The sequence below is a fragment of the Chenopodium album genome, chromosome 21 (assembly GCF_948465745.1).
Source record: "Chenopodium album chromosome 21, dcCheAlbu1.1, whole genome shotgun sequence".
Classification (NCBI taxonomy): Eukaryota; Viridiplantae; Streptophyta; class Magnoliopsida; order Caryophyllales; family Amaranthaceae; genus Chenopodium; species Chenopodium album.
In genome coordinates, this window is record NC_137854.1 from 4,583,937 (window position 1) to 4,605,083 (window position 21,147).

Genomic DNA, 21,147 nt, shown 5'->3' on the forward strand with positions numbered 1-21,147 from the left:
CCATCTTCGAATGCATAGTTGGCTTTTACATAGGAAGAGTATTCCGGCATTGATTTGCTCTTCTCCATCACCAAAAAGTTGCTCAACTGATCTCTTAGGGATAGGAATGAGTAGTTCCTCCCAAGTTCACAGATGTATATATAGACCACAAAACACCAAAACAAAAGCCACTGTATATGAAGGAAAAAGAAAAAAGATATTAGTGGGTTACGCGTGGGTTTAATGAAATGAAATTATTGGTAGATCAAAAGATTATAATCTAATGAACATATGGTTAATATAGGTGGGTAAGAAACACGTGGGGCTGATGTTGTATATGATGGGAGACTACAGATTGCATTTTCACACAATAAAATGCTTTAGCTTTAATGACATGAATACCTTATATTATGCAAAGTAGAGTAAAGCAATTTCCAAACTCGTCGACACATGCGTATGTGTTGCAACAAAGTAGGGGAGACGACAATCGATGACTAGTACAGAAACAAAAAAAACAAGGCGCAGAAAGTAGAGTGACGATGATCCCTACTCCCTGAAACTGAAAGTAGTTACGGTCTTGGCACCTTTGGGGAGGGGGTAGAATGAAGGGGGTAATTTACCAAGTTAATCACCATGACATGAAAACAGAAATGATGATAAAGAAACCAAATTACCAGATATTAGACAAAGGGTAAGCAAAAGTCAAAATATGAAGCATAAACAGTGTTAGAGGCCAACTGGCTAACCATCATTATAGAGGCGGAAAGGAAAGTAGTGGTAGGGGACACTACAGATTGAAGCAGCAGGCTGATAAAAGCCCCACAAGCCACTCTTATAAATATGGTTTTATGGACCCATTTATTTAGTGTATACTTTTAAATTCATGATAAAGTTGAAAAATATTGTTGCTTTCTTTATGGTTGTTGCTATGTGGGCCTAAAATAAGGCCGATCTTAAGCAATTATCAGCATTTGATCCAATGAAAAATGTTGATGCTTGATTTGTATTATCAAAATAATTGTCTACTTTCTGTGTGATGAAAGGAAGTTGATGTTAATCTAAGGTGAGTATGAAGTGAGAAATGGATGATTAGTTAGGAATATTCTAAGCAACCAGATCAGAATATTTGATTCCATGATAGTAGAATAGATATGGTGAACATATATATGAGATGGTAAAACAACTAAGTTAAAAAAGGGAAAAGCAGATGAAATAGAAACAGAACATGTATATCAAATGATAGGTGGAGGAATGTACTCACATGTACTCACTGGCTGAAGAAATTATCAGCACCATTTACAGCCTCATCAGTAACGATGCTTCCATTCTTAGCCATGAGTATTCTATATATGCTCTTTGAACATTTCGGGCCTACTTTTCTCCCATCATCTAGAGGTAGATCTTCGAGTAATAATTCCTTTTCATGTACCTAATAATTCGATTTTAGAAAGGGGAAAAATAACTAAATATTATGATCCACTTTCATGCATTTAATAATTAACATTTAACAGCAATACAGATCAACCAAGCTTTCCTTCAAAAACATTAAAGCTCATTCTAAAAATTCAAATAGATAACTAGAACAATTTAGGATAGTCGGATACAGCTCTTGAACACAATATAGCCCAAATAGATATGACAAGAGTTTTGTTCATGTCATGAATTAGTGATGTACTACCACTATGCTATAAACCTTAACTGCAATTATATGGCTCTCTAGTAGCCTTTTAAAGGCATTTAAAAGGTGTTTAACAATAATGCTACACTATCGTTTTCTAAAACAAGGAATTAAAAACATGTTCATCTCAAAAGAAACTAAGCAAGGAAGGAATTAGAACAATTTGTCTCAAGACACTTCACAAATCATTGACTGAAGAGGATGGAGCGGTAAGCCTTGGTGACATTGAAAACAATAAGTAACTTTGATCTTAAATGAAGACAAGCCGATATACATGAGTAATCTCATAATACACATAACAGCAAGACCAAAATCACAATAAAAACAGAGTAAGGCAACTGATGTCAACAAGATTGGGAAAGGCTAAGTGTCATGGTTCGGGAGTTTGGGCCCCGGAACGTGCGGAGCGCTCTAGCCTTTTGACGGTAAGAACACTAGCCTTTTGCGGAAGAGGGGCTTCTGAGCACAAAGAAACACAGGCGAGCAATAGAATATCAGGAAGCACTCGAGTCTATTTGGGCGACGGAGTGCGGATGGTCGGGGCTTGCGACGGCCGATACTTCAAGGCGGGCACAAACGGGCACGAGTCCTTAGCGCATCAAGTTGAATTAGAGGGGAAGCTATTATGCAAGTAAGACACAATATCTATAAAGGTCTAACAACAAACAAGCATAAGAGCAAACACTTGATAGAAGGCTTTAAGATTTCATCAATCATTCGCCCTCTAAAAAAGCTTAATGTAGTACTGATATGTCCATTTTATATAGTATTTTACCCCCGTCCCTTGGTCATAATTAGTAGTGTTTTTGGCTCTTTAGAGCCACTTTTATTACTAATATGTGTTTTCTAGTGTTTTCGTAGTTTTGGTTGAGTTTTGTAGGGAATTGCAACTTTGGAGCATTTTTTCCCGGGATTTTATGAAGCAACTACGAGCATTGGAGGAACACGACCGTCGTTGAAGCCCAAGGCCGGCTAGAGCCATCGAGCCGGTGATTAAGGGCTCGGTATTTGGAATATCGAGGTTTGGACCGAATATTCAAGACCCGAAGAGGAGATCCGGATTGGGCCGAGGAGTCGAGCCCAATCGCAAGTCCAAAGCCTCGAGGAGCCACAAGGGCCCGATCGGGCAAGCATAGCCCCGATCGGGCAAGGCAGGGCAGCAAGGAAGGCCATCGTGCTAGGCGCGCCCGATCGTGCGAGGCTTAGCACAATCGGGCGAGATGCGCAGCCAAGTACCTATGAGCAAAAGGCGCGCCCGATCGGGCGCGTGTTTCTGGGGAGCTGAGTTGTTGAGGCACTTAGTTTCTAATTAGGATCGTTAATTATTTTCGTTTAAGTACGTTTTAGGATTGTAATTTAGGACTCTCTCTTTCCTTTTACTTTCTCTCTCTACTTAATATTTTCTCTCTCTAGACTTTTCTCTCTACCTTACTCTTGTTCTTGATTACTTGTAATTCCGCCGTCTTGGTACGATTTCTATTTTAATTAATTTCAGTAATTTCTTCCTTCCAATTCCTTATGACTTATTTTATTACTTTGCATGCTTTAGATTTAATTATGTCCGAGTAGTTTAATTCTAGGGTTTATGGGGATCCAAAATTAATATGAAGGGATAATTTGTTATTATTGATTATTGATATTGTATGATAATTTCTTGTTGAATTGTTTTAATTCTTTGCAATTGGATTATGAATCGAGCAGATGTAATTTGATTGTGAATGTTTAGCAATATTGAATTGATGAATCGAGCAGATGTTAATTTAATATTAAAAGCTTTTTTCAATAGGAACTCAGATCTAGTAAATTGCGAGAGCCTGTTAGATCTATGTTGGTTAGTAAATTGCGAGAGCCTGTTAATCTTGTTATTTGTGCAATGTTAATTATTGATTGTTATGTTTTATCCCGAAATATTAATTATTGGTGAACCTGTGACCCTAGGCCCTCTTATTATTGATTTTCTCCTTCTTAATCTCCGTAGTATATTTTCATATTAAACACAACAAATTGGCTACCTTAATAATTTAGATTATATTAATTAATTAGGAGTAGAAAGACCAGTTTCCCTGTGGATTCGACCCTACTTCCCTATCTACTTTAGTTAGAGGACTTAGGTATTACTTTTGATTAGGGGATACGACTTTACCCTGTCAAGTACATGCATAGAATCCCTAGTGAACGCTGCACTAATAGTAACACAATAATGAGATCTATGGCCTAGAAAACATCAACTTAACTCTAGGAAAGCATCTAAAAGGCATCTAATACATCAAAAGGAGTTGGATTCTAACAATAAGGAATGTATGCAATTGGTGGGAACCTATGTTACCCGGACTAAGTACCCATGTCGGACCCTCAACCCTCGGACATGGGTATGACACTTGGACACTTCATTTTAGTTCAAAATAGTAGAATTACTCCTAGTAATCAAACCGTTCTAAATATGGCAGGGAAAGTAGGGAAGAGCATTACAATGCACTGGTAGGAACAGATAAGAAATCCACATTTTATAGAGCTAAGTGTTGACACAATGGTAGTTCCAAAACCACCTATATTTCTAGACTGACGAATCAGAATTTATCCTTTATCAATGTTATCAACTATCAAGTAAGTCTAAAAATAGTCTACCTGATTACATCCCTTTGATCTCTCAGGCTATTTCCAACTAAAGTGAAGTGCAGAGGATGAAGTACTGGCACATTTAGATCCTTTGAAATGATAAGTTAGCTATTGTTGCATAATCAGAAGGTCAAACAGTAGGTATCAAGAAGTTCATAAACTAGGAATCGTGCAAATAAGAATTGCCATAGCAGATGCATAACCCAAAATGTAGAATGCAAATTACATTGCAATACTGAACAAGAGCTAGACTTACAAGTTTCAACAGGTGAAATAAATACTCAACAAGAGCTTACATTGCCTTGCAAAAGATTAAGGCCCCTCCTTAAATTGAGAACTTATCAAAATACAGGAAGCTGACCTCAATGAAAAAAAACGAAATTTAGAGAAGTCAAAGCAATTCAGTAATATAGTTCAGCAAATTGATCATTCTCTAAATGGTCACAAAGCAGCAGCATATCAGAGTTCTAATTACTCTCTTTCACATTGATTAACACTATGTTTGGATATAGAGAAATGGAGGGAAAGGAAGAGAAGAATAGAAGAGAAAAAGAAGGATATATCATCCTTTATTTGGATATCTAATGGGAGGGAAGGGGAGGGAATTGGAAGATCCATTTTCCTCCTCCTAAACAAAATCTCTCCACTGTTAGAGAGATTTGAAAGGAAATTGAAAGCTCACCATCTCCCTCCCCTCACCTCTATTTCCCTTCCCTCTTTTTCCTTCCCCTTCCTTTCCATACACTATTGTTATCCAAACATAGTCTAAATGAAGCAAAAATCTGGTCAATTTGCATGAAATGCAATGTTAAACTATCAGCTACTTTTATGATTCTACAACAGCCTATATATTTATACTAAATGGGGTAGTGGCAACAACTTTTAAAAGCTGATAACTTGTAAAGCTGGCAGTAAATAATTTCGCACATCATAAAAGAGCAAAAGTATCATCCCAAACAAATTTGGTAAATGGAAAATTCAAAAAGCCAGAACATGAATGAAAGACTTACAGTTTTAGTTGGATCCATGTAAACTCGCAAGAGAGACTTCATAGTACGATAATTCTTCCCTATAGCGATAGCCTGTCGAGGTTGCACTTTTGGGATTGAAACCAGTGCCTTTAACCTGGAAACCGAAATATAGATGACCATTATTAAAATTATGGTGGGAAGATGATTTGAGTCCATTTCCATGAGCAAATCTTGTTCATAAGCTAAGTAAAAAATGACGCAATCATAAGAACTCAGCGATGCGACCAAATAATAAAGTAAATAACAAAGAGTAAAAAAGGGTTTCAATGCAACTCTTAATAACTATTGCTAAATGTTATTGCTGGCTTCAAGAGCATGACTATTGCTTCATAAAAGAACATGATGATGTAAACCTACAAAAAAGATCATATACTTCTTTTTTACACTTATCAGCTTAATGATAATATAAGAATAGGTTACATTAGGCCGTTACAGTTTACACGGATTCAATCACCCAATCCCCGATGCTCAAAGAGGACAAGGTGACAAATATCAGCTTTAGGTGAACATTCGGCATGTTAGTAAGGCTTTTGCTTGGTGCAAAATCCACAAGGTTGATAGGGACCATGGTAACAAGGCACATCTACTTGCAACCATGGACAATGATAGTGTAGTGTCTTTTAATAATGTCGTTTAGTTTTGTATGTTTAAGCTCATGTCCAAAAAAAAGAAAAAAAAAAAATTAAAGACAAGATTCATTATACTTCTTATCATGCTAAACATACAAAATACATTATTTTATGAAAGATATATTGAAAGTTAGGCAACACAAACCTTCTCTTCATTAAAATAAAAAATCAACATAGCATGGTCATGCATAAATAATAAAACGAGTTTAGACTAGTATAACTGATTTTGTTAGAGTAGATAGTAGAATAATTGCTTCATTAATATATTATAATTATCATCACACAATTTACTCGAAACTTATCTGAGGTTATTGATATTGAAAATAAGAAGCTATTGTATAAAAAGATTAGCCAGATTAAGCTTATTAATCTAAAAGTATAATTAATCTAAAGTGTCCATGCTAAAATTTTGGAAATGACATATTTTCATTCCTGAATTAAACCAGGATAAAAGACCTACATTGAGTGATTAAGAAAACCTCTAAAATTTGGCCAATAATTTATAAAACTTCAGGAGAAAGAGGCAGAAACCTCTCAGTACCACGCACTTGTGATCAGTGCATGCAAGGAATCTCAAAGAGCAAATTTGAAGGGTGCTTCTTATGATGAAATTCATCCAAGTGTATGTGTGTAGATTCAAATACTCTGGTAATAAAACCTATTTAAAAGAATTGGAAACACGTGTCAAAAACTCAAAACTGTCACACCATCAGTGTCTAATTGTCCGCTAAGGAAATGCCAATAAACCCGAGTACCTGACTCCCCTACTATTCTGTTAAAGTGCCAAGGCATCACCTATCAGATTGATAAAGGGGTTGACAGATGGTGTGGAAATAGAGACAAAGGATAGGCATGCAATTTTGTTACAAGGGTAGAAATAGTATTGCAGAGATAACATATAGAAATTTCCTTTTAAGAGGTCTTGCACTATTTACAGTAACACAAACTAGGGAGTTGAGACCTACTCCTCTCCTCCCTTGTAGTGTGGACCATATTCGTTTTTGGAAATTGGAATTTCTTCAAGAGAATGATCCATTCGATTGATGGTCATGTGGATACCATTAACATTATCATTAATACCACTCAGCCAAATTACTTATTTCTCATAAAATCAAACCCAGTAATATACCTATTTACGAGTAGAACATTTGCACTTGCATCATATTTCTAGAGCAGATATAAAGGTTGAAGAAAGAGATTTAAATTGATAACACTAGAATCACAGAAAAATAAAGGATAGAATATCAAGATTTCAAGTGCCCCGACTCTCTCCCAACTAGTTAAACTAAAATATAAATTCTATCTTCAGAATGCCCTCTTTACTACCTACTCATCCTTATACATTGTATCTCTGATTCTCCTTACCATATAACCAACCGTCCTGCTCAAGATACTACTAACAATAACATTGGATTACCTAAATGCTCCTTCACTTAGGTTGGTTCATTACAACTTACTGAGTGGAGGTAGGCCATCAGCTGCTGAACAGAAAACAATGATAGATAATTGTATAGTGAGACATGATGCAGGCTACATAAACATAGGTGTACAAGAAGTACTGACCACGGGCTCTTCTTTATATCGTTTCTGTACACACAATCCTTGGTCACATTACGTCCATTGGCATTCACAGACAAGTGTGTTGGCTTCTTGCTGGCGGAAAAAGCAGAATACTTTAGGCACCTCACCTAAATGTTAACTAAAGATAAAATGATGTCCAAAATTTTATATTCTAGAAGTAAAATATGCAGTAAAAGAGCATGTAAAGCAGAAAAAGTAGATATGTAAAATGCAGTAATAATAGAATGCTTAGATTGTAGCTACTTAAATGCCAGTTCATTAGAAAGGGTTTTTCGGGGTTACAGCTTAGAAGTTGTAGTTTAGTGGATTGTAGGACACCTGCCAGATAATGCTAAGACCATTAAATTCTTCATATTCATTTAGCAACAGGGGTTCAAGTTTTTAGCTATACTGTAAACTGGAGCATTACAGACTACAGAGTATCTAAAGATCTGAAACATTAATTACATAAAAGTTTTCAAGGTCAAATTCATTTTAAATTTGATTAATGCATTGATGGTGAAGTATATGTTCATGCCTGTCCTAGAGATTTGCTTGTTGTTGATTGGAAATGGATTTAAAAAATAAACAGTTAATTACAGCATTGATATTGGAATTTGTATATGTTTGATAGTTGTGTTGATTATTGCTTAACATATATTTTTTTTTTATCAACGACTAAAGAATATGAGCTTTCTACTAATAATTATCACGAAATAATTCCCCTAGGTCATTTACCAATATCAATAAACGAATATTACACACTTATAACAACAGAGAAAGCTCGTGATTGAAGAACAATTCCCACTTTTTAAAGTATTTTTTATAATTCTCATTCAACAATTATATGGTGGAATTCTTTAAGTATTGAAATCAGACTACTACAACAATTTTTATACGGCGTAATACTTAGTTGCACTACCCTTTCAGTCGTTTCAGATAACAAAGCATGTGATGAGTCCAACAACTTCACTTTACTCACAGTAAGTCATACACATTAGGGTTTAACAATTAGGAATGCATAAACTTCCTTTTTCCTGTTCAACTCATTAAGATCATGAAACACTTCAATTTATTTATCTCTTATTTTACATACTCCTTCCGATTCAAAGTTTGATTTCCTTGGCCGTTAGAAAACAGCTGATAATTTTTTTTTAAAGTATGAAAGCAGAACAGTATACATTAGCATGATTCTCATGTAGGTTGCACTGCATGTGTAATATGTTTTGAGAAATAAAATAAGGAGTTACCGAGAATGGCACTTGACAAGGTTGATTGTCAACCCAACAACATGTTCAGCTACTTCAGCCTCATCAACACATTGTCTTATATGAACATTGGAGAACTGAGTAGTCAACTTGGCAAACAGCTGTGCAAAAGCATTCAGTCAATTCAGCGATTTTAACAGGCAATAATTATAAAAAAAAAAAAAAAAAAATTGAAGAATTGGATGAGCCGAAATAAAATTATTTAGAGATTAGAATTTGCCAATATGTCATGCCTCTTCCACAGGTGGACGTATCCAGTCACTAGCAACCTTTTGTTGTTTATACTTCTGTTGCTCCCTGCAAAGACAACAAACCCCCCAGCAACTTATAAATTCTATTTCTCAATAAAGCCAGAACAGTTGAAAAAACTCGAAAATTGAATGCATAGCAGTAAGAAGATGCTGAATTTACCTAAAGATGAGAAACTAATCAATCAACACGAGAACTCTTACCCAAAACATCATCCCCAAAATGCATGATACAGAAAGAATGAATATACAGAAAGAATGATTTTAAAAGAGGACCAGTTTAATAAATACAAGTCTATCTCCTGGACTTTAATCACCCTTTCTTTTTTGTTTGTAATCCAACACGTGAAATGTGTATATCATTAGCGGAGCAGAGTCTTAGATATCGATAAAGGTTTACACTTTGCCTGTCTTTATATACTCAGAATTCAACCCTTACTCCATTTTCTAAGACTTCTTCACTGTCTTATTCAACCGTCATGGTTCCAAATGGTGGGTAAAGTTATAAAGGGATTTAAATTTGATGAGAGAGAAGGGAGAATGAGAAGATGTAAAAGGAAACAAGTGCGGGGTATCAGCCTTACTCTGGAAGCCAACAGGCCCCATCTGAACAGCATCAAAGAAACATAGACATTAAGATTGGGGGGATTGTCACCACTTACAAGACTCTACAATAGAGAAACCTAAATTACCTAAAGGTCATAATTAATATTTTGGCATTACTAACACCTATAAAAAAACAAAAACTTTCTTCTCATGCACCACAATAACAAAAATAATACAAACATAATGAGATTCATAACATAATCTAATGAGGGGAATAATTTCAAATAGTCTCACCTTTTATTGATAAAAGACATCAACCTATTTGTAAGGCAGCAAATTGTGTAAGAAGGATAATGCTTTTGCACCGAAGCAATATGATCCATAAGAGATCCATCATTAGCACGTTTACAAAATTCCTCAGCATCACCATATATGAGCAATATATATTGTACATCAATTTTTACTGTAGTATGCTGCAGACAAACAATAACCAACACTCAATCAATTTCAATCTATTTCTCAGGAATGGGATGTATAATGTCACCAGAACTGATATACTAGTAAAGACATGATAACCTTCTCTTATTTGCTATACACATCACTACATCAGCTCAAATATTTGTCATTTAAGAACAAATGAGAAGAATAAAAGCAGTAAAAAGGAAAAGAAAAGATAAAATTGGAAATGAGAAGCTACAGATTTCACATACGAACATAAGGAATCATAGTATGATGAAAAAATCTTAAGCTGTACGTCATATGAACTACTCAGAAAATTTTGAACATAATGATTAACAGCAGAATTATCGTAAAGCACTTCAATGAGACTTCTGCCATTGTAATAAGGAGGATGGCCAGCGCCACATGCACCAAACCAAAAGATACCATATATATATTGTCCTCCCTGCCTAATCCAAAGTAGGAAATTTCCAATACTTAGTTATACACAGCAAAATACAATACAAACAATGGATCAAAACTAGTGATTGAAATACAAAAGTAATGGAACATGTACCAGAACACAAGCAAATGTAGAGCATTCCTTTAAAATGCTGTTAGCTTAAGCAATAGGTTTAATGATAAAGACTTGAAGAAGCTTTGAACAAGAAAGACATCCAAGAATCTATGCAAGATCAAAGGTTCATGCTTTACAAATAAGAGCTTGGAAGATAATGAAATCGACAAAAATCATCAAGCATCTCTCTCCATAAATATCTAAACACTTTAAATAAATATTCAAAATAAAAAAGGAGAGAGAGAGAGCACCTTTTAAATCTGTTATAGACTGGATATTTGAAGATAAAATTAAGAGAAGATGTTTATTGCCAACAGATTGTCAGATATTTGAGTCACTTGATACAACCTCAATAATAATAACCTAAAGCAAAATAAAGTCACTATGGTTTACTGATGATTTTCAACCTTACTCTATAAATAGGCAACTTAGGTATTCTCTCCATTTCTCTCATATAGCTAATTCTCTAATTCTTCCCCAAACAATCCCTAATCAAATTACAGGAAAGTCTCCAATTGCCCCAACTTAATGCCAGTTCATTGCAAAATCCTTCTTGATAAAAGATTATCTAAGAGCAGAAAACTATTAAGGATGCTAAAAACTGCAACCCCTTTGAGTAAAAAAAGGTCTTAAAAATCAGCAGCTATACTCAGAAAAACAAGTGCAACGACATAGCATTTAAACTGAAGAGTACATATATCTATAAAGTACCCAGCATCCTTTTAAGCAAAATTATCCAGAAAACGGCAAGGAAAGGGATTCTCCCAAATACACTACTCAGTTCTTATCATTACTCAGTTTATGCGCAAAAAAGAAGACTAATGGGATAGTGAAACAAAGATAAAGCCAGAATTTACTCAATGAAGAAAACAAAAGGCAAAGACCTAGAAACATACCAAGTACAAGCAACAGGTCATGAAGGAAAAAAGTCAGTCAACTTGCATGTTCGAATTAACTACATACGGGATATTTACTTTTTCTGCTTGGAAATTAACATAAATTATCAATAGGTTATACAAATAAATAGTTCTATTTACCTGAGAAATATCTTTGGGAGTCGACATTCTCCAAATAATTGATTTTTCAAACAAATTTGGAGTTATTTCATACGTGATATCTTTCTGGCCAAACATTGTTAGCAGTGGTCCTATATTCACGAAAAGCATCAGTTAGACTAATTAAGAAGTAAAACTTTTTACATAATTCAATGACGAAGCTTAGCAGGTATACGAGCATACCCTTACTAGGCCTACCTCCAACTAAACTGGACAAAACCTTTGGATCAATCAGAGCCACAATGTCTTTCTCATTAAATTTGTAATTCTCCAACTTTCTCTTCTCTTTCTGCAACTGTTTCTGTTTAGCAGCTTCATCCTTCAATTCTGCTTTACGCAACTTCTCTTGCTGGGTTATGAAAAAACCCGGTAAGATCCATTCTTAAGATGATCTACTACATAACATTTATTAAAAAAATTCAAAAAAAAAAAAAAACTAACCTGCTTCACGAGCCTTTCGTCTTCCGTTAATTTCTTCCTATTTGCTTGATTAACTTTGGTCTTTTTCTTCTCTGCATTAGCATCATCTCCACATTCTGGCTTATGGATTGCTCCTCCTTTTTCTAGTCTGACTTCATTTTCACGATCATGATCCTGAAAAGAAACCAGACAATGATAAACATAAACATTGAGCATCAAAATGTATCAAAACATATTAAAATATTATAGTCTCAGCTAAGAGTATGCATCCAACTTGAAACAGTTTTATTTGTACAGATCCAATCAAGCTGAATATTACCTATTGTGCTCCACCACTGACACCCCCCCCCCCCCCTCTTTCTCCAAAAACCACATTTTGGGACATTGAAACTAGTATTCATGATAGACATTTGGCATAAAAATGCGTTGAACAAAGGAATAGCAATAGTGGGAACATTTAACTTAAAATACCGTAAGGAAAATAGATTAAAAGGTGGAAAAGGAAGTGTAAAGTATAGGAAAATGGGTTAACTTGATTATAGGACCTAAGGTTAAGCAATCCCACAAATTCATGTTTCCAACTACCTATCAACTGAGCCCAATTGACATTATTTATAAATAATGCCTCCTAAATATGATGTCCAAACAATCATATCCCGCTTATCACTACCATTGACATCATAAAATAACAATTCCAATTAGTTCCAAGTAACTAGCAATTTTAGCTGAAAATGGAAGCAAAAGCATAGATATGAAGGAGGAGCTTGACAAAGTGCTTGTCAATAAAGCCAACCTTCCCCCTTCAAATGAAAGAGACCAACGGTAGAAGGCAAAAGGACAGCCCTCCACTCCTGACTCATCTAGCAATTACCAACTTAGACTTGCTCAATCAACTTTGGGACTACATGAAGTGTGCAAAGTATATCGAGTTGTAACATTTACATCATGATATTGATGAGGAAGAACAAAGAACAAACAGAACATATTAATAAAAACCCAAGAGGACTGTAGAGAGATAAAAGAAACAAGAAAGTCATATTCATCTTACTTCACTAGGTTGCATTTGATTAGTAACATTGTCCGTTTGAATACGATCATATGTCTTAGACATCGAATTCCCTGAAAAAGAGATAGTCAACATTACGCAACATTTTGGACAATACTCTTACCTTGCTAAAAAATCTCAAGATAATTCACCAACTAACCAAAATGGCATGTGGACTGAACATCGGGATCACTCTCCACATTGAAAGTAGTAGTAACTCTTTCTTTCTCATGACAGTTCTCCTTTGCTACAACTTTCGGTCTCTTTTTCGAGTTTTGTTCTACATCTGTAAGTGTTCTTCCATTTTCCATTGAAGTTCTTTTTCCCAAACCTTTCCCCTCCCCATTAACATTGGGTTCCCCTCCCTTAAAAAGACAAACATTTGAATCCACATCTAACCAACTCTCAAAATCAATCTCACGCTCCACCATGTTCTTCCTCTTTTCCAGGCCTTCATCATCCGGTATCGATTCATCGCCTGCAATTTGCAAGACGAATACAAGAAATTAGTATAATGACAACCAATTAGAGTATAATTGCATAAATTGCAAAACTAAAAACGGAAAAGGTCAATCAATTAAGCAATAATCCACAACCCTCATCGTAAGCGAGAAGCAACAACATCAAAATTAAACACAATACTAACTTAAAAAACCCTAAATTAAAGGAAGACACCGCAAAAGGGGTAAAAATTGTGACCTGAAGAAGAATTAGCGTGAAGAGGAGGAGGAGTGAGTATGGAAAGTGGGGTTTCGGGAACAAACGAAGATGATTTGATCGTCGTCGGAGTTGGGGTGTCTTCCTCAACATCGATAATATTAGTGGGGTTTATGCTTGTGTTGAGTGCTTTTGGTTTTGGTTTTGGTTTTGAAACAACTTTGGCGTTGGCATCGTCGTCGTCGTCGTCGTCGTCGGAATCAATGATATGGACAACTGGTGGAGCTGCCATCTTTGATCTTTTTGTGGGAAGAGAGAGTGAGTGAGTGATTTAATGGCGGTTTGTTTGGTTTTGTTCAAATGTGGGTGTTAATGGCGGGATTCATATATCTTATGTACCTCTTTCTTCCTCAACTTTGTACAAGTACCCCTATTGGCCCTATAGGCTATAGTCTAAACTTGTACTTCCTCCAATTCTAGATACTTGTTACACACCCTTTTTTTTCACGGAATTTAAGAAAAATGAGTCTTTCTTTTGTGATATAAAACACTTAAAATGGAGGAAAAAGATTGCTAAGAGTATAATTTAGTAGGTCATGAGTAGGGATGGTAATCCAGTCCGGGTCCGACCCTACTCCGCCCCGATCCAAGGTAAAATATCCGCTCTGAGTCCGAGGCAAAAGTAATCCGAGTTCGACTCCGTTAACATAATCCGACTCCGAGTCGGAAGAGGGTCGGAGTCGAATCCTACAAAAAATCCGAGAAAAAATCCGACTCCGACAAATGTCCAACTTTGACGGATTATCCGACTCCGACTCCAATAGATAGTGGATTTTTGTGTGGGTCATGGTGGCATTGGGTGTGGGTTGTAGTCCCAAATAGCCCAACATCTCAAAGTATATTGAATAATGAAAAAAAAAACTCGGAGTCGGGTCGGATCGAAGTTGAAGTCGGAGGTCGGATATTGAAGTCGGAGTCGGATGTCGGACTCGGAGTCGAATTTTAACCTCCAACTTCCTGTCGGGTCGGAGTCCTAGGAATTAAAATTCTTTGAAGTTGTTTAGTTGACAAATTCATGGGAAGTGGAAATTTCCCATAAAATGGGGGAAGTTAATTACCTAGGGGGACCTAGGTAAGTGGAACTTCCCATGGGAATTTCTACTTCCCTTAGTTAACCAAACACTTTTTAGAATTTCCTAGAAAGTTCAATTTTATGGGAAATCAAATTTTCAAGGAATGTGCAATTCCTACATTCAACCAAACGAGTCCTAAGACTTGAATCTTGGCAAGTGATATTTCACCCTTTCTTGCTTAGTGCAAAAGAGCATACTCACTTGCTATATTTGCAACACAACCTTTTCATTTCGGCTTGCTTTGCAAATGCAAAAAAAAAAAAAAAAAAAAAAAAAACATGCAACAACAAAAGATCATATAACTGTAAATTATAAACAAAATTTATACTAGGTTTATAGTATTAGGTTGAGTAGTGTAATGCATCTCCCATTTCAATATAATAAAGTTGTTCTTTCATCATCGTTCATTGATTTTATGAAAAGTGAAGAACCGAAGACGCTTTAACTATAATCACATCGAGTAAAGAGCATAATAGACTACATGATAATACACCAATTGTCCAATTGGACCGTTTGGCGGTATGACCTTACCCACATGAGGAATGGAGCTTTTAAACCTTTTCATTTTGCCAAAAAAAAAATAGAGTGAAAACAAGGTTTACATATTAACTATTAAGAAACAGGAGTACACAGAATTCAAGAGATTCAGATCATAAAATCCTAGTGTCGATGACTTTGAGCATGATATGAGCTTAGGACTCAATAGACGTCTACTATAAATCATAAACAGTTATCTGGAAAAGACCCTCTTCTGCAACATAAACTGGTAGGGCAGATAAAATTGCCCCAAATTGGATTTCATCACTTGACCATATGAAATTCTATTAAACATGAACGAAGACATCCGTCAAATCCACTACTTCATACGAAGTATTCATCAAACTACATCTCAATTATACAATGGTTGAAACCTTGAAGGACATGCCTACATTAATATTTAATACACACCCAAAACTAGTGAGCAGTTTGCAAATCTAACATTTCTGAACAAATGCATATCAACTGGGCCTCATTTTCCCCTGCAAAGATAAACAAGCAAACTTATTATTCGATACAATGAAAAGCACTATTATTTCAAAGAGGGGGGAAAAAAAGTTATAAATGGAGTAACAGAAAACTCAGAGAAGCACATATGACAAGGAGATGGTCAAAAAATAATATAGAGCTTACGTATTCATCATCAGAGTGATATTGTCTCCTTTCAGCAGGATCCTCCCTAAACAAAAGGCAACAATGATAAGTTATTGGACTCAAGATCAAGGAGTGGCAGATACATAAATCACAGGATAGACAGTAAATTTTACCAAGGGATTTTCTGGTCTTCTTTTTAACGTTCACCTCTTCTGCATCGTCTAGAACCAAATTCATGTACTCATCAAATCCCTGAAGAAGAGATTACAGATCAGTATATATCAATACACAGAAGAGCTGACACAGAATCAGAGATAAATATCAGCAGCAAATATTGAAAAGTGCAATGCAAAAACTTTTGAGGTTAAAAAATTATATCTGCCCAGTTACATAAAACGAATCAGTAGTTAAGAGGGTCGGCACAAGTATAAAGCAATTCATAAAGAAAAGTTAAATTTTTTAATTGTTTGAAGTAGTCAAAGAGGATCAGCACACGTAAACCACAACCCAAAGGCTTAGAGTTAATATACTGAAAACCAAGGCCAGCATCCATCTCACACATTCTCACCCCCTCCAAAATCAACTGGGGGAAGCTCGAAGCATAATAATTTGGTTTACCCTTACTTCTGACATAGTAGGCAATTATTGCAAAGGCAACTTGACCGGGGATGCAGGTTTAAATTGATAGAAAAGATACAGATTAAATATCAGTGGTTTTACAAAAAAGAACAGTTTGCTAGTTGCTCAACTATATGCTAGCTAATCCTTCCTAAATCAACTTAGCAGGTCTTAAAGACGAAAATTCATCTTTATAGCCACACAGAATTAATTATGTGACAAGTTACCTTGAGAATCCATGGATAATGTCAAAATAGCACCAAGGTACACTGAATATTAAATCGAACCCATGGGGAATGTTATGTATAGAAATTGAGATTCCACAGATGACTAAGTGCATACATTGTTGGGAAACACACTATCATTTTCAAGTGAGTTTTAACAAGTATAAAGAAATATATTACTACTCCTTAGTCCTATATGCAATAGCATAGAGAAGAGATAAAAGAAAAGGAGGGGGAAGGGGGGGGGGGGTTCCCTTTCATTTTACAAAAGCACCATCAGATTGCCAAACGAAAGAAGCCTCAAACAGCACAATAATTTAACCATCCTCCACATATTCCCAATATTATTTATACATATACATACTGCCTCATTTCCCAACTGAGAGCTATGGATAGAAACTTCTCTTTAATTATATTAAGTATTTGATACTAGTCACAACCAAAGGCATTTAATATTTAACATAAACATGCCAGACCTCCTAAAGCCTCTTTGCTTTAACAAATGAATGAACTTCTGAAGTTGTTATCTACTTGTCTCTGGATAATCTTCAACACCTTGAGCTAGCCAAAAGTCCAACAATAACCAAAGTGCTCCCTAATTAGAGAAAATACCCAAAATAGCTCAAAATTATAAGCCTCCACAATGAAAATTGAAATCTTTATGGGGCCTATCTATCTTAAACCATATCTCCCAAAAGTTTCCAACAAAGATTTATTTGGCTTCACAAAATAGCGGATCATGACATGCAACAGATACATGAATCACACTTATTTCATCAAAATTGATCCTGGATTCCTGGTACTACCCAAGCATGTCCCTCATTTTCACTACAGAAGTTTCAATCCACTAGTTAAAGCCCTTTGATATTATCAGGCAACCAAAAAGTGCTACATTAGGTAAGCATACTTACTCACAAGAAGGTAAAATAGTTAAAAAAAAAAAAAAAAAAATCAAGTTAAAGTTATGGTACGCACATCTACTATACACTATAACGACTTATACTACATATAGTGTTGGGGAGCCACTAAATTTACAGTGATGAAACTATTGAAGAGAAATTAGTAGGTTGGGGTTTTGTTCTATCCACTTTACACATGGCCATATTGCCTATATATTCCTAGAATTACCTGTCTAGCAATCTCCTACCTCCATGAGCTGTCAAACTCTAATGTATCTACAAAACCATGGGTAAAATGTCTTCCTCAATCTCCCCAACCCTGCTCCACACCCGCCATAGCCTTACCCTTTCCCCCACAACCCCACTGCACCACTCTTTACCCATCTATGAAACTACTAATCACCATCCTTTTTGACTCGCCGCCATAGCCAACACAAAAGGCCCATAACCAAGGGTTGGATCATTGACCTAACAATCTAACATGCATATGTTTAAACCACAAATAGCACATTGGCAGTGAAGACACAATACTAATAGAAAAAAAGTAAAACCAAAATAAAACAGCACACCAACAAGAATCTTGAAGCATAAGGAATTAGAGACAATAACGTGCCCTAAGATCATCAACAACATAAACCCTAAAATGTCATAACTAAATAACTCAGTAAGAATAAAAGCTTACAATTATACGGCCTTCAATCCTCGCATCCTTCTGCTCAAACAGCCAAATCTGGATACGAGCTTTCTGCATCCAAAACAAACAAATTAACCTCAAATATAAAGCAATTAAACAAAAGAGTATAAAAAAATGGTATAATAATGAAATTGGGACTTACGCTTTGAAGAAACCTGAAAATCAGGTTCTGAAAGATTCGAAAGTTGGCGAGAAAAATAGCGAATCATGAAAAAAAAAAAGGAGAAATAATTAGATGAATTAGACTAGAAAAAAATGAGAAGAAAATATATGAAAATGGAAGTGAAATTACGATAGGCTGAGTCATAATCCTCTGGACTTTGGTGCTCGCCATTGTTGCTGCTTCGAAGTTGAAATTTGCTGCTGATTTGCAAAAATTGATTTTGCTGCTAAAACCCTAATTGCCGAATTTGAGAAGGAAGACGACGAAGAAGAAAACCCTGCTATTGAGTGGTGAGTTGAGTTGATATAATTAAAACCTCGGAATCTCGATTATTGTTAAAAGCCCGAATATTGGTTGAGTCAATATTCGACCCGATACGAAACCCAAAATTGAAACACACCCAAACCAGTTGTATCTAAGTACGGCCGACTCAAAAACAATCTTTTATTTATCAAAGTAGTTTTTGGCCCGGGCGATGCCCCGGTTTATTACATGCAATTGAACATTAATATACATTGTAATGTAGTATGATTTAATTTTCTTGTAATTAAATTTGTTGTCCATATTGTCATTTGCTACACATTAATATATTGTATTTGAAAGATTGCATACAAAATTACATAGCTTGATGGTAAGATACTTAGTTCTAGAATTGGAGGTTGTGGGTAAAACTCTTGTGGAGAACTTTTTTTTATTTTTATTATGATGAGTCTATGACATGGAATGAAAAACAAACGGAAGGATAGCCACGTGGCGTAATGAATAGTTGAATAGGTGACGTGGCATAGTGAGGGGGGTTTACGTGACACGTGGACGTTCTTAGGAACGCCTTTTAATATATTAGTAATTTAGGGCCTGTTCTCTTCCGTTGAAATTCAGTTCAGTTCAGCTCAGTTCAGTTTAGTTCAGTTCAGTTCAGCTCTTATGTCTAATGATATTGCTAATGATATAAAGCCAAATTTCATTCTTTTAAGCTCTTATTACAACGACGACAACAAAAACAAATAATTATTATTATTATTATTATTATTATTATCAATAAATAATAATAATAATCATGAATAAATAATAATAATAATAATAATAATAATAACAATAATACTAATAATAATAATCAATAATTAATTATAATAATAATAATAATAATAATTAATAATAATAATAATAATAATAATAATAATAATAATAATAATAATATACACATAGGTATAGTAATATATAATCAAAGAGCACTAATCCGTAGTTAAAAATCACTAATTAATAAGTTCAGTTCAGTTCAGTTGATTTCAGTCAATCAGAACAGGCCCTTAGTATAGATGGCAAAGTTGTAGTAGTAATATTTTGGGATAACATAGGTAAAACAGAGTTATAAAAGCTATGAGTAACAAATACGTATGAAAAAGAGAGCTTTTGTAATCTAGTATGGTTGAATTGGGTTGTAAATTGATGCTCAGTCTTCGACTAAAAGCTTGCTTTCTTCAACGTATATCTTGTGCATCTTATCATATACTCATATATGGAGTATGACCCTAATAAACGAAAATAATAATAATAATAATAATAATAATAATTAAGTTCTGTCACTAAACTCGTTGAGTCAATCGAAATCGAACACTTCAGGTTTTGAATAATAACCTAAACTTAATTGGATATAATCTATTCTAATCCATAATATATTTACCCATAAGACTTGTTGTAGATGCAACCTCTAGACCTATTTTTGAGCTAAAAATGATGAACCAAATCAATATGAAACTCCAAATGACCTAAACATGAGTAATTGAGAGTAAAATTGAGCTCAACAAAATAGAAAGTTTAATTTACCCAACCCGAAAGTATTATAGACTATAATTGATCAAGCCAAACTTAATTGACATCAACCAACCCAAAATCCAAAGTGGTTTTGAAAATGGCACAGATTGAGCCGTGATTTATAAACACAATATGAGCAACATATTTACGAGGAATAGTAATTTTGACCATTTAAAGAAAAGATACCCTTATTGGACATTTCATAGTCAAACTCATCATAATTGGCTTTCATGTGACTTATAGGTTACATAAGAAATGTATCGCAGCTGTCAATATAACCACAAATAATCTATTGAATAACATCATATTTCATATACGAAGTATCATTTAATATTCATGATTTGAATATACTCGTAAGTTGTCATAACAAATCCGATAAAACATTTCATCGTGTGAACCGATTGATCAAATTTAACAAGTACTTCTTATACGTTATATCTTTTTTGAAAACGACATGATTATTTTCATGAAAAGGACAATGTCAAATATCATCCTTCTATCATAGACTCGTAGCCATGCAATTAGGAAACACAGTATAAGTGTTCAACTATCACCCAACAAAATCGCAATTTGCAAGATTGAAGAAATGGTGCACAAACGACCCATGTGAATTTATGAAGAGACACTTTAAGGTCCTTACCTTAGATGTGATATTTGCTTTTATAATGTCGGTTGTTCTACTTAATTGGCTACAATTATGGATCATATAAGATAAAAATTAACATG

At 34.9% G+C, this 21,147-nt stretch overlaps 2 protein-coding genes across 3 annotated transcripts; both read right to left on the reverse strand.

Moving 5' to 3' along the window:
* Positions 1-36: 36 nt before the first annotated feature.
* On the reverse strand, positions 37-14,096 carry LOC145601359 (crossover junction endonuclease EME1-like). Of its 2 annotated transcripts, none has more exons than XM_081657369.1 (13): positions 13,790-14,096; positions 13,251-13,568; positions 13,094-13,164; positions 12,067-12,219; positions 11,824-11,974; positions 11,608-11,717; positions 9,850-10,028; positions 8,995-9,058; positions 8,744-8,862; positions 7,497-7,586; positions 5,284-5,398; positions 1,241-1,408; positions 37-170 (listed from the first exon to the last, which is right to left on the reverse strand). In XM_081657369.1, exons 1-12 carry the CDS (start codon positions 14,037-14,039, stop codon positions 1,247-1,249), a joined length of 1,782 nt encoding a protein of 593 aa, XP_081513495.1. In that variant the 5' UTR covers positions 14,040-14,096; the 3' UTR covers positions 37-170; positions 1,241-1,246. The 2 variants fall into 2 exon arrangements, with proteins under 2 accessions (XP_081513495.1, XP_081513494.1); XM_081657368.1 differs by having other exon boundaries at positions 11,809-11,974.
* Positions 14,097-15,629: 1,533 nt separating this feature from the next.
* Positions 15,630-18,912, reverse strand: LOC145602257 (uncharacterized). The gene is made up of 6 exons (XM_081658434.1): positions 18,739-18,912; positions 18,589-18,615; positions 18,435-18,497; positions 16,185-16,263; positions 16,051-16,096; positions 15,630-15,899 (listed from the first exon to the last, which is right to left on the reverse strand). The coding sequence occupies exons 1-6, from the start codon at positions 18,778-18,780 to the stop codon at positions 15,890-15,892; spliced, it is 267 nt and encodes an 88-aa protein (XP_081514560.1). The 5' UTR covers positions 18,781-18,912; the 3' UTR covers positions 15,630-15,889.
* Positions 18,913-21,147: the final 2,235 nt, after the last annotated feature.